At 36.0% G+C, this 12,547-nt stretch overlaps 2 protein-coding genes across 2 annotated transcripts in view; both read left to right on the forward strand.

The window, feature by feature from the left end:
• LOC107656123 (cytosolic 10-formyltetrahydrofolate dehydrogenase-like) overlaps window positions 1-12,547 on the forward strand; it is a 20,540-nt gene that overhangs the window by 4,195 nt on the left and 3,798 nt on the right. Inside the window, exons 2-13 of the mRNA XM_016443837.1 lie at window positions 5,409-5,535; window positions 6,773-7,007; window positions 7,495-7,660; window positions 7,798-7,899; window positions 8,006-8,095; window positions 8,219-8,359; window positions 9,909-10,034; window positions 10,208-10,299; window positions 10,476-10,623; window positions 11,039-11,158; window positions 11,254-11,381; window positions 11,724-11,874. Coding sequence (XP_016299323.1) covers window positions 5,409-5,535; window positions 6,773-7,007; window positions 7,495-7,660; window positions 7,798-7,899; window positions 8,006-8,095; window positions 8,219-8,359; window positions 9,909-10,034; window positions 10,208-10,299; window positions 10,476-10,623; window positions 11,039-11,158; window positions 11,254-11,381; window positions 11,724-11,874 — 1,626 coding nt within the window. The remainder of the gene's footprint in view (window positions 1-5,408; window positions 5,536-6,772; window positions 7,008-7,494; window positions 7,661-7,797; window positions 7,900-8,005; window positions 8,096-8,218; window positions 8,360-9,908; window positions 10,035-10,207; window positions 10,300-10,475; window positions 10,624-11,038; window positions 11,159-11,253; window positions 11,382-11,723; window positions 11,875-12,547) is intronic.
• Window positions 667-1,714, forward strand: LOC107656115 (kalirin-like). The gene is made up of 4 exons (XM_016443817.1): window positions 667-723; window positions 839-950; window positions 1,418-1,608; window positions 1,697-1,714. The coding sequence occupies exons 2-4, from the start codon at window positions 896-898 to the stop codon at window positions 1,712-1,714; spliced, it is 264 nt and encodes an 87-aa protein (XP_016299303.1). The 5' UTR covers window positions 667-723; window positions 839-895.

Raw genomic sequence — 12,547 nt, forward strand, 5'->3', positions numbered from 1 at the left:
GCAACCACATGTGACAACCCCGGGCTGGACTCCGCTTCGTCCACGGTGAAAGCCGATCCGGCGATCCACAGCACAGAGTTGTTGTATTTCCTCAGCAACCACCATGGATCAGCTCCAGGCATGACGAAGCGATATCGTCCTCTTTTGGAAGGCCAAACAAAGTAGGTTCGCTTTCACAACGAAACACACAGCGCCTTCACGGCATGGCAGCGGCGGCAACAATACTGCAGCGAGAATAAAAGTTGCAAATCTTCCCACATCGTGACGTAGACATGTGGGGGTGTGTTAGAACAAGCCATTTTAGGTAGGCGTGGTTGACTCTTAACTTTTATAAAGAATATCTTTGGATTTGAGACTTTAGTCTTTGCAACTTTACAGATCTTCTTGTAAGAGCTTGTAACACTCCAAAGAGAAAGGAAAAATTGAAATCGCATCATATGACCCCTTTAAAGGGATTTTGGGTAGTTGTTTTGGGAACAGACCAGATGGCCAACGAACTAAACACTAGTTTGACTAGTAAGGGAGCCCAGCTAGATCAGATGAATACCATTTTAGGCCAGAAAAGACTGGGTTAACCTATTATTGTTATAATTTATGCAATAAAATGTTATTTCATGCTATTTCTCACAGGAGATACAGCGGAGACATGGACTGGCCAATTCAATCTCATCGTACCTGATCAAACCCGTTCAGAGAATCACCAAATACCAGCTTTTGCTGAAGGTGGAGACTCAGTGTTTTTGTTCAGTCTTTACCTGATCTGAATCAGTTTGCTGCACTAAATGGTTGTGTTTGTGTCTCTCTCTGTGTGTGCTGGTTCAAATGTGTTCGTGAACAGGAGTTGCTGACATGCTGTGAGGAAGGGAAAGGAGAAATAAAGGAGGGTTTGGAGGTGATGCTCAGTGTGCCTAAACGTGCTAATGACGCCATGCACGTCAGCATGCTGGAGGGTGAGCGATAATCACGGCAGCTGTACTGAAAACCTAACTGTGTGCAGAAGTGCTTTAAGTCGCAAATAGCTTTTCAAGTATTTTCTTATGAATGATGACTGTCTTGAAAACAGATTATATTTATTTGTTCACAAACGGTTGTTTTTTAACATCATTCATATAATCCGCAAATATTCAACACAAAGTAACGGATTTTTAAAAACTATTTCAACGTTTTTTTTTTCAAAGAGAGAATGCATTTTGCACGATTTTAAAATACAGTTTAAAAAAGAAATACAATTTTGTTTGTTTTTATTTTGTTTTATTTATTATTAACACTCCAATTATTATAAAAAATATTCTTATTAAATATTTATATTTATTTATTTTGCTTGATGAAGCCAGAATCGGAATTTCAGATCGGTGAGTTTTTGATATTTTTGCACTTATGCATTTGTTTATCTGTGTAATTGTTGTTCTGGTTTCAGGTTTTGATGAGAACCTGGCTGTACAGGGGGAGTTGATCCTACAGGACACCTTCCAGGTGTGGGACCCCAAATCTCTGATCCGCAAGGGCCGGGACCGACATCTCTTCCTTTTTGAGATCTCCCTCGTTTTCAGTAAAGAGATGAAAGACTCGTCAGGACGCACCAAATATGTTTACAAGAACAAGCTTCTGGTAAGGAGCTCCAGGATGATAAGTTGTCAAGAAGTGTAAACATCATCGGCAAAATGAGGTCTTTAGTGCCTTTTTCCCACTTTATTAGCTGGATTTGAGACTTTAGTCTTTGCAACTTTACAGATCTTCTTAAATACATATTAAATACATATGTTAATTGTTTCCTATTTTGTTATTGGCATGTTATTAACAAATTATTAAAGATGATCAAACATGATAGATTTAAGCTATACAGCTAGCGTGCTAACATAGGCTAATCTAGCATGCTGAGCAGGTAAAGAACCATTATAACCAATTTATATACCATTATAAGTAACATAAATTAAAAAGACAGTTAAAGTCGTTAAGATAACAAATCGAATGTGTAGGTTTTCCAGTCAGACACTGTAGGTTTTCCAATAAATGCCCTTTCAGTCAATGGGATCACAAGTTTGGACTCAATTGTGCAGGGGGATGAAATTGCCCTTGTAGGCCATGAACTGTTTGTAAAAACCTACTCAAATGAAAATAATAACGATACAATAAACTATGTGTACAAGTCAGCTTATGGTATTGTGCACTTGAATCCCAATATAACCGTTTTCTCTAAAGGCAAGTGATCGGGAGCCATCTTGGGAATGCACTTAGGCAGCTGTTTTCAGTCATGGAAATAGAGCCCCTGTCTAATTGAATGGAGACTGAGTTTTAAACTGATTCACCATAATCACTTGCCAAAATCACATTTTAATAACATATTTCAAATCAGCAATAAAATCATGAACAACATGGACTGTATAATAAAAGTTGCTTCTTACCCTTATGTTCATTGACCCTTTTTCAAGGTTACTTCATTACAGAACTACATAAGTGGCGACCAGTAAATGTCTTTTACACCATTGAATTAATCATTAATTCAACTCAACATATTTATTCAAAAACACAGTTGTTTATGGCACAAGCTGTTTACAAAAGCATAAGAATTATAACATGTATTCCCTTATTTCTGACAACTGGTCTTTATAGAAAAAGACAACAGTAATAGTCTTAATGAAATTGATTATGGGTTTCAATAACATTCTTATATCGTTTAAATAGTGTATGGACATCATTAGTGTTTTTACACATTAATAAGTTCTTCTGCCTCTCTTTCATTCCTTGATGCACAAGATTGATTCATATACTGAACTGAATGACCCCTTCTTCTAGTTACTGTTTCGGTCAGCAGGTTGTCATTCACAAACAAATGCTATTTGTTTACCCCATAATCAGTCTTTGTAGGCAGGAAAAAGCCACACAGAATCAATAAGATCTTTTCCTGGCTGTGCTATCTGCGGTGTGTGGGACTTTGGAAACAAATTCTCGACCTTTAATTGCATAACAAACTGCAATGCTGATTAACAAAATTTGCATGTCTACTATAAATCTTTTTAGAAGAAATATGGTTTAAGTGCAAAAAAGCAGATTAAATATATGTTTCATGGTTTCTGGTTTACATCTGTTTTGTTCAGTTTGGCTAAAAGTAAAGAAGAAGTTAAAAGAAACAATTTTGTTTAAATGGTATTTCTGCTTCACAGTGTTGATGTGCAGAACATACTGGCTAGCTTTACAGGCTGCAGAAATTATTGTGGGTTTTATTTAGTTTTTGTTATTACATAACAGGAACTGTGCATATTTTTTACATTTTAGCATTATGTGAACTAATTATGTTTGTGCTAATTTATTCAGGTGGAAACAATGTACATGATTAAATCATAAATCCAACACACTTTTTTCAGTTTATGGTCTTCTTTCTTTCTTTCTTTCTTTTTCTTTTTTTGTCTTTGGGAAAATAAATGGGGAATGAATTGGGGATTATTATATGTAAGTGCATGCCTGTACATTAGAGCTGCACTTATTTCATTGCACCTGTTGAACAAGATTAACTTGCATGTCTAACTTGCATGTCTATCTGAATGAACAACATCTAAAGTTTATTAACAAATGACATAAAAGTGTCTGCTAAATAACGTGGGCCAGTCGTGGCCTAATGGTTAGGTTTGAGTCTCGGTACCGGCAATGATTGTAGTTGGGGGGAGTGAATGTACAGTGCTCTCTTCCACCTTCAATACTACAACTGAGGTGAGAGCCTCAAGCAAGGCACCGAACCCCCGGACACCGCAGCAAAAATGGCTGCCCACTCTCTGGGTGGGTGTGTTCACAGTGTGTGTGTGTGTGTGTGTGTGTGTGTGTGTGTGTGTTTGTTCACTAATCACTGCTCACTACATACTTGGCCACATGTCATGTCCTTTCCTAAATTAATAAATGTAAATTGTTTTGGTGACATTTCAACTTTATTGACTGCAGTTGTGTAGCTTTGAGGTAATTCTTAAATTATAGCATCGCATTGCAAATGGATAAAATGTTTTCTTTAATGTGTACCAACGTCTGTGAAGTTTAGAACAGTGCCTGAAAAATAGTTTCAGGGCAGGGTAAATGTAGTTTTTTTAACATAGTTCCAATTCCCCTTTTTCCCTCCATATAGGCATATCATACTTGGAATGGGCAGAGCAGAAGGGAACATTTTTGTGACTAATCAATAAAATAAATACATAAGCAATGGCTACAATTATAGTTATACAATTACAGACTACAATTATAGTTCATTTATCTCTCTTGGAGCTTGACACATCTGTTTCACTTTGATTTGTATGGACTCCTAATGTATGACATGACATGTTGCATGGGCTCCTAAATTGCATATAGCGAATTAAGCAAAATTATGTCAAACACTTATGATACGTGCACACATAGAGACATTTACACTCATAGAAGCTTGTTGTCAGCACTGCCCTACAACGTTATCAATAAAATAGTTCAGCCACCTAAAGGGTACATGACATTTCTCTGTAGTAAGGTGGTAACATGGCTGCTTTTGAAGAAGCTAAATAAATGTACAGCTTTTCTATTACAGAGACATAGACGCTGATGCCAAACACTGTTAAGAGCCACACACACTATTTTTTTAAGAATTTTAAATGTCTCCTCAGTATTACTCCTTACACTTGTGGGTCAGATTTTATAAAAAAGACTTTACAAGACTTTCCTGTAATACCTGTATTAAAAATTTTAGAGCTAATTTAATTTTGTGAAGGCTAGTAACTCCCTAAACATCTATGCTGTAAAAATGGCATTTTGTATAAAAACAGATGTACATAATCGATCGATATAAGATTGAGTTGTAAGAACATCCAAAAAGGGTAGTTGACAATTCTGGCTTGAAATGCTCACATTGGCCTAATTTTGCAGTCCATCTTTATTATTGAGCCCTGTTAAAGTTAAGTGTCCTGCTCAAGGGCACAATCATGATAGAGGTTGCTAAGTTAATTCCCTATTCACACTTTGCACATGCTTACCAGTACAAACACTGATTCACTAAGCAACAGTTTTGGAGGGTTCTTCTCCAGTGGTAGGCCAGACTACCTGAATTTCCCTTGAACATGGTCTTGCATAACAAGCATAGGCTTGTGAATTCATTCCAAAGCAACTTGACAAGCAATTTATTATAAAAACCAACAATATCTGCAGTACAAAATTCCAAAATGTACCTTTTAAGACAGAGAGGTAAACAAGCTAGAGAAGTGAAATGCAGAAAGAGAGTAAAGAGAGGTTTTTATTTTAATTGTTATAGGAAGTGCATATATTTACAGTGCTTGTAAAAGATGTCATCAAACTATTTTATACTTAATTTTAGAACTAATATGCTAGCATGTATAGTAATAGTAGTAGTTGTGTGTGTAGTCAATAATAGGTTTTTTAACCTGTATATGTTCCTTTCATTTCAGATGAAGATTGCTGTGATTGGCCAGAGTCTCTTTGGACAGGAAGTGTACAAAGAACTGAAGAAGGATGGCCACATGATTGTTGGTGTATTCACCATCCCTGACAAAGATGGAAAAATGGACCCACTTGGTAAGTCTCTTGTTTCTGTTAGGATCATTGATGTTACTCCAAAAGAGATAATTCTCTCAAAATTTACCCATGCTATCCCAGGTTTATATGACTTTCTTTCTTCTGTGAAACACAAACAGATTTTTCTAAATATAAGCCACCTCTTTGGGTCCATTTAGTGTGTGGAGTCCTTTGAAGTTTAAACGAACACACAAACAGATACAATGGTATTCCATATGACCCCAATTAAGTCTTCTGAAGTGAAAAAAAAATTGTTGTGTAAAGAAAGTGCTCATATTTAAATATTATTTATAAACGATCATTGGGAACGTCATCAAGTTTGAGCGACTGATACACATTATATGGTCTCAGAGATGGATTATTTTTCTAAAAATCTTAATTTGTGTTCTTCTGAAGAAAGGAAGTCATATATCTGGGAAAATTAAAGAGCCAGTAAATGATAACAGAATTTAGATTTTTGCACAAATGTTTGGAGTGAACATTTTGTCCAATTTTTACATGTGATTTGTTCAGACCAGTGCCAAAATATGGCAGGCGGGCTGAATGAAATGCAAATTCACTCTCTGACAGTAACAGTAACTTATGTAACAGCAGCAGCTCTGCTCTTGCACCAAACATTCATCTTGGTCTGAATCTGTCCTTTTTTCAAAAATACATAAAAAATGGAATTCATACATAAATGGAGTTCTTCTACGGTGAATATGTTTTTATATACTGTATTAAAATATCATGGTGATACAACTGTTCTGTTAAATTGCTGAACTGTTCATAATTAAAAAAAAAAAACATTAATTAAATTCATTTAAATTTTAATATTTATATAAAATGTAAATCATTTAAAATATATATGTACTATCCATTAAATATAAGTAATGTGATGCAACCAACATTTATAAACATGCAGAAGAAAACTCAAGACTATGTGTTAAGGTCAACAAGTTTCTTGAAATATAAAATATGACAAGACAAGATCAGTTCAGGTTGTTAAATGGCAAGACAAATTAATTCAGGTCGTTAATTATCTTGTTGTGGGATTCCCCAAAATGTAATGAATTATGAATTAGCTGCACTATGGAACTTTGGCCAACCTCTGTCTTCGAAATATAAAATTGCCTGTTATTTGCAGAAAGCTTTTTCATGGCAGGTGTGCTTCGCCACTGCTCTTTTTTGAATATGAATCTGAAAAATAAAACACAAATGTTACACAAATTGAAATAAATCTTTAAACTTTCCACAGCGACTGAGGCAGAGAAGGATGGCGTGCCAGTGTTCAAGTTTCCCCTCTGGAGGCTGAAGGGAAAGGCCATCACAGAAGTGGTGGATCAGTATAAGGCAGTTGGTGCTGAACTGAATGTTCTTCCTTTCTGCTCTCAATTCATCCCTATGGAAGTGATAGATCACCCAACACACGGGTCCATCATTTATCATCCCTCCTTGCTGCCCAGACACAGAGGTGCCTCTGCCATTAACTGGTATGTCTGTGTGTATGTGCGCTTTTTGTGTTTTATTACTGAGTATGTGTATGTGTGTTCTTTTTGTGTTTTATTAGCACATGTGTATATGTGTGGTAATTAGAAATATTAGAAATATTATTCAACTGCTTTGACCCCAGTATTTGGTGTCAATGTAGGATGTATTGATTTGAGCCGTAAACCAAAAGTAGGTCTGGGGAGGCAACAATTAATCAATAATCTCAATAAAGAAAATAATCAACAACAATTTTCTATGGCCAAAACGCATCTATGAGAAACAGTGGAGGATGCAGAGTGAACTGCTGTGGAAAAAATATGTGTTTAAAAAGTATAATATTTTATTTTTTGGGGCTTGGCACAATATTTTATTCACTGACAGAAACAGCATGAGGATGAGCAAATGATAACACAATTCTCGAATGTGTAAATTATGTAACATTGCGTTGTTTTAACATAATTTATGTTTTGCTATTTTGTGTCCTCTAAGGACTCTGATTCATGGTGATAAGAAGGGTGGGTTTACTATATTCTGGGCAGATGATGGACTGGACACAGGACCAATTCTTTTACAAAGAGAATGTGATGTGGAGCCAAACGACAATGTAAACAGCATCTACAAACGCTTCCTGTTCCCAGAGGGAGTCAAAGGCATGGTGTGGGTCAATGCAGAAACTTCTACAGCTACATCATATTGCAAACTATAGTATACTATGCATGAAATTTAAAACAGAAGTCCATTCACCGTTTTAATGAGAGCACCTTTGGATTCTTGTGTGTGTTTTTGTTTTAGGTGGAGGCAGTCAGGTTGATTGCAGCAGGTACAGCTCTGAGAATAAAGCAACCAGAGGAAGGAGCCACATATGAGTGTATTCAGAAGAAAGAAAATTCAAAGGTGGAGTTCTCTAGCAAAGCACAACAGCCGATATATAGATGTATAGCTTCAACCTCATTGTTGTACACAACATTTAAACAATAACTATCTATGATTGGTTGAATAGATTGACTGGAACCAGCCAGCAGAAGCCATTCATAACTGGATCAGAGGAAATGACAGAGTACCTGGAGCCTGGGCAAAGATTGATGGCAAAGTGAGTGTTTTAATTAACATACACAACAGTACAGGAAACATGCAGAGACTCTTAGTCAAATGCATTAAATTATGTGCAAAAACTTCTCTTGTTGCAACAGTATTGTTTTAATTCTTTTGGTAGAATGTTTCATTTTATGGATCAACACTGTTGGAAAATGATCATTCTTCAAGTAATGGTCAACCTCTGGAAATCCCTGGAGCAAGTCGACCAGGTCTGGTTACCAAAAATGGCCTTGTTCTTTTTGGGAATGATGGCAAGACGGTAAGGACATGCAGAGATATTTTTAATTTATGCTATTAAAATTGCTAAACTTGATAAAGATAAAACTTGATATAGGCACAAAACATAGTTAATATAGTACCACCTATTTTAGGCAGGATTCATTTGTGCTAGCCTGAGTAGTTGAGGGGATTTGTGACTTTGCCAACCAAATTTAAAGGGTTAGTTCACCCAAAAATGAAAATTCTGTCATAATTTACTCACACTCATGTTGTCTTAAACCTGTATGTGTTTATTTCTTCTACTGATAACAAAAGAAGAATGTTGTTAACTGAAAAACTTGATTTGTATGGTCAAAAAAAGAGGAGAAAAAACTATAGAACAAAGAAAGTGATACCCTTTTGGAATGACACAAGTAGGGCTGCACGATAAATCGCATGCGATATTTAACGAGCATCTTATCAGTAAAGCCGGTTCTTTAATCAGCGGTAAATCTCCATCATGTGCGTGCTTTCACATTGAGCAGCATTAACTACACAGAGCCGTTGTTCACTGATGAGCTGCGCAAAACCACGTTCATATTCGCGCGATTTTTTGCGCAGCTCGTCAGTGAACAACGGCTCTGTGTAGTTAATGCTGCTCAATGTGAAAGCACGCAGGTGGAGATTTACCGCTGATTACAGAACCGGCTTTCTGACAAGATGCGCATTAAATATCGCATGCGATTTATCGTGCAGCCCTAGACACAAGGGTGAGTAAATGACGACACAATTTTCATTTTTGGGTGAACTGTCCTTTTAAGTGCAAGCTGCAATCATCACGGTCCAAGCACACGTGAAGAGACCATGGCCAAAATAGACAAATTCGAAAGAATAGATCCTGTTGATGCTGCGGATGCAATTGCTTTGGAGTCAAATGTCAACTTCTTCAGTCACAGATAGCACAATTAGGTTTTTCTTAAGTTATAGCCCCTAGCAACAGAAGCATTTTCAGTGGAAACATGCTAAACAGAAGTCTTACTGTTTCAGTGTGTCAGAATGAGACACAGCTGAAAAACAATTAGATCACATCTTAGAAATTATGTACTGAATCAAAATGGTTTTGTCATGAGGGTCTCTAGATGATCAGTACCAAGTTTTGTGTGAACTGGACAAACAGCCTGTGTATTACTTAGAAAAAGTGTAAAATGTATAGAAATTTAAGCTCTACATTTCCTTTTGTCTCAACTCAAGGATTCAGCAGAATTCTAGCCCATATGGTAATGGACAATAACATAATTGTACTTGGGCCCTACTAAGATTAAAGTCTTTAAAAGAATAGGTCATTATTCACCCCTCACTCACCCATGTTGTTCCAAACATTTGACATTCTTTGTTTAGACACTTCGACATTTTCAAAATATCTTTTGTGTGTCACAGAATTAAAAAAAAAAATCATACAGGTTTAGAATGACACGAGGATGAATTTAAATTTAATTTTCATTTTTGAGTTTTCATTTACACATTTACCCATAAAATGTGCAATGCAAGTCTGTAGATGAGCGTGTGTCTGTGTATTTAAGTACATAAAGTTTGTTTGTACTTGTGTATAGTTACTTGTGAAGAATATGCAGTTTGAGGATGGGAAGATGATTGCTGCATCCCAGTATTTTAAAGCTGCTGTCAGTTCCACTGTGGAGCTCTCTGAGGATGAAAAACAATTTGCTGAGCAGATGAGGGTGAAAATATATCACTCATTTCATTACTAGTCACCATGATATTCTTTGTGTTATTGATATTCTTTGTCTGTATGCTACAAACCTGTTAGTATTAAATACTACTTTTCTACATTCTGAAAGATAATGTGTGTTGAAGGCAGAAGGTTAGAGTATTTATTGCTTTTTTTGTCCAGGTGGTGTGGAAGAGTATTTTGACTAATGTAGAGAAGGTTGAAGACAGTACTGACTTCTTTAAATCTGGTGCTGCTTCGATGGATGTAGTCAGGTAATATGTTAATGTATAATTCTCATCATGCTGTACATACACTGAACAAAATTATAAACGCAACACTTTTGTTTTTGCCCCCATTTTTCATGAGGTCAGTGTACATGTACATACTTTATTTAGCTTTTTTTTTTTGCGCTATTTTGCTAAGATTTTGTCTTATTTTTGTACTATAGACTGGTGGAAGAGGTAAAGTTGAGGGCGGCACAGTTGCAGTTGCAGAATGAGGATGTTTACATGGCAACAAGCTTTGAAGAGTTCATTCAAATGTGTGTGAGGAAGCTGAGAGGAGAGGACGAGGAAGAAGAGTTCACCGTAGACTATGTTAGTATTGCATCTGTTAAATGGGTAGTAGCTTATAATTATATATATTTTGTCTTGAAATATATATACAGTACATATATAATTTATATACAAAAATGCAATGCTGAAACAGACACTATTTCAGCATTTTACAGAATATTACAAATGATATCAGGAACTCTAGAAGTCCAAATATACACTCATTTTAAGTTTGATGCCTGCAGTACATTCCAAAAAAGTTGGGAACGAAGAATGATGTACTTGATGTACTTGTGGTAGTAATTGTTGTATGTTTAAGTGGAAATTTTAACATTATTTCCATAAAGATTCAGATTTTCAGGTTTTTAATTTGAGATACTGTAGATCTAGACTTCAAACACAGTGGTAAACATCGCAGGTATCATTTTATGATTATGTATCTGCATTTCTGTTGTAGGTAGAAAAAAAACTGAACAACATGACAATCCGAATCCCACACCAGCTTTTCATAAATGGGGAGTTTGTAGATGCTGAAGAGGGAAAGACCTATAAGACCATTAACCCCACTGATGGACAGGTACACAGGGGACACAGTTTCCTTTTTCACTCTGTCTTTCTGCATTATTTATTTTCTTCTTTTTCACATTCACATTTCAACTTTTGTTTGTGTAGGCAATCTGTGATGTGTCCTTAGCTCAGATCTCGGATGTGGAAAAAGCAGTGGCTGCAGCTAAAGAAGCATTTGAGGAGGGAGAGTGGGGCAAGATGAACCCCAGAGACCGAGGCAAACTACTCTACAAGTACATGCATTTTATATTTAAACACTGCAGTTACACATAGGTTTCTTTCTTTCTTATGGTTCTGCATTGAACTGGTAATTGTTTGAATAAAGTACTTACCAAATTTGGCTCTGATTATCTTTGCTCAGACCATACTGGCAAAAAAGTTATGAAAATATGAGCTTTTTGATTGACCAAACTGTTCTCTCATTAAGTATGAATAAATTCGACAAGGATGACTACAGAAAGGAAATATACAACTATATGTGATGGACGATGATTATTTGTAACACAGTCTCTGCAGTGATAAACATATGAGTAAAGTTTCATAATTGTAATTGTGTGTATGTGTCTATTCTCCAGACTGGCTGATCTGATGGAGCAGCATCAGGAAGAGTTGGCCACTATTGAGACCATAGACTCAGGAGCAGTCTATACTCTTGCCCTCAAAACACATATCGGCATGTCTATTCAAACATTCAGATATTTCGCTGGCTGGTGTGACAAGATTCAGGTTGGTTTGTTATTTATCAGAATATTTATTTATCAGCCATCATTTGTGATGTATGCCACAGTGTCATATTTAGGATATTCTATTATTAAAGTAAACATTCTGTTTTTTTTTTTCAAGCTTTATTCACCTTATTTAAACATTTTTGAAAGAATATTTTTGGAATAAAACAAGGGTCAAATTTAATTTTGTGATAATTAATATGCACTGAATGCTGTTGATTGAGCTTAACTTGAACTGAACCCAGAAGATTACTTTAAAGCTAATTTGACTGCATTGTATTAGAAACTACAGTTTTAGTAATATAAAAAAATGAAGGGTCATATGATGCGATTTCAATTTTTCCTTTCTCTTTGGAGTGTTACAAGCTCTTGGTGCATAAAGAAGATCTGTAAAGTTGCAAAGACTAAAGTCTCATCCAAAGAGATATTCTTTGAAAAAGTTAAGAGTCAGCCACGCCTACCTAAAACGGCTCATTCTAACACACCCCCACATACCTATGTCACTATCTGGGAAGATTTGCATAACCAAATCCAAATGCAAAACCAAATGTTCACGCAAAGAAAGAAGGCGTAACTTTTATTCTCGCTGTAGTATTGTTGTTGCTGCCGCCATGTTGTGAATGCGCTGTGTGATTCGTTGTGAAAGCGAAACTACTTTGTTTGGCCTTCCAAAA

This window comes from Sinocyclocheilus anshuiensis, unplaced genomic scaffold, assembly GCF_001515605.1.
Source record: "Sinocyclocheilus anshuiensis isolate Anshui unplaced genomic scaffold, SAMN03320099.WGS_v1.1 scaffold1867, whole genome shotgun sequence".
Lineage (NCBI taxonomy): Eukaryota > Metazoa > Chordata > Actinopteri > Cypriniformes > Cyprinidae > Sinocyclocheilus > Sinocyclocheilus anshuiensis.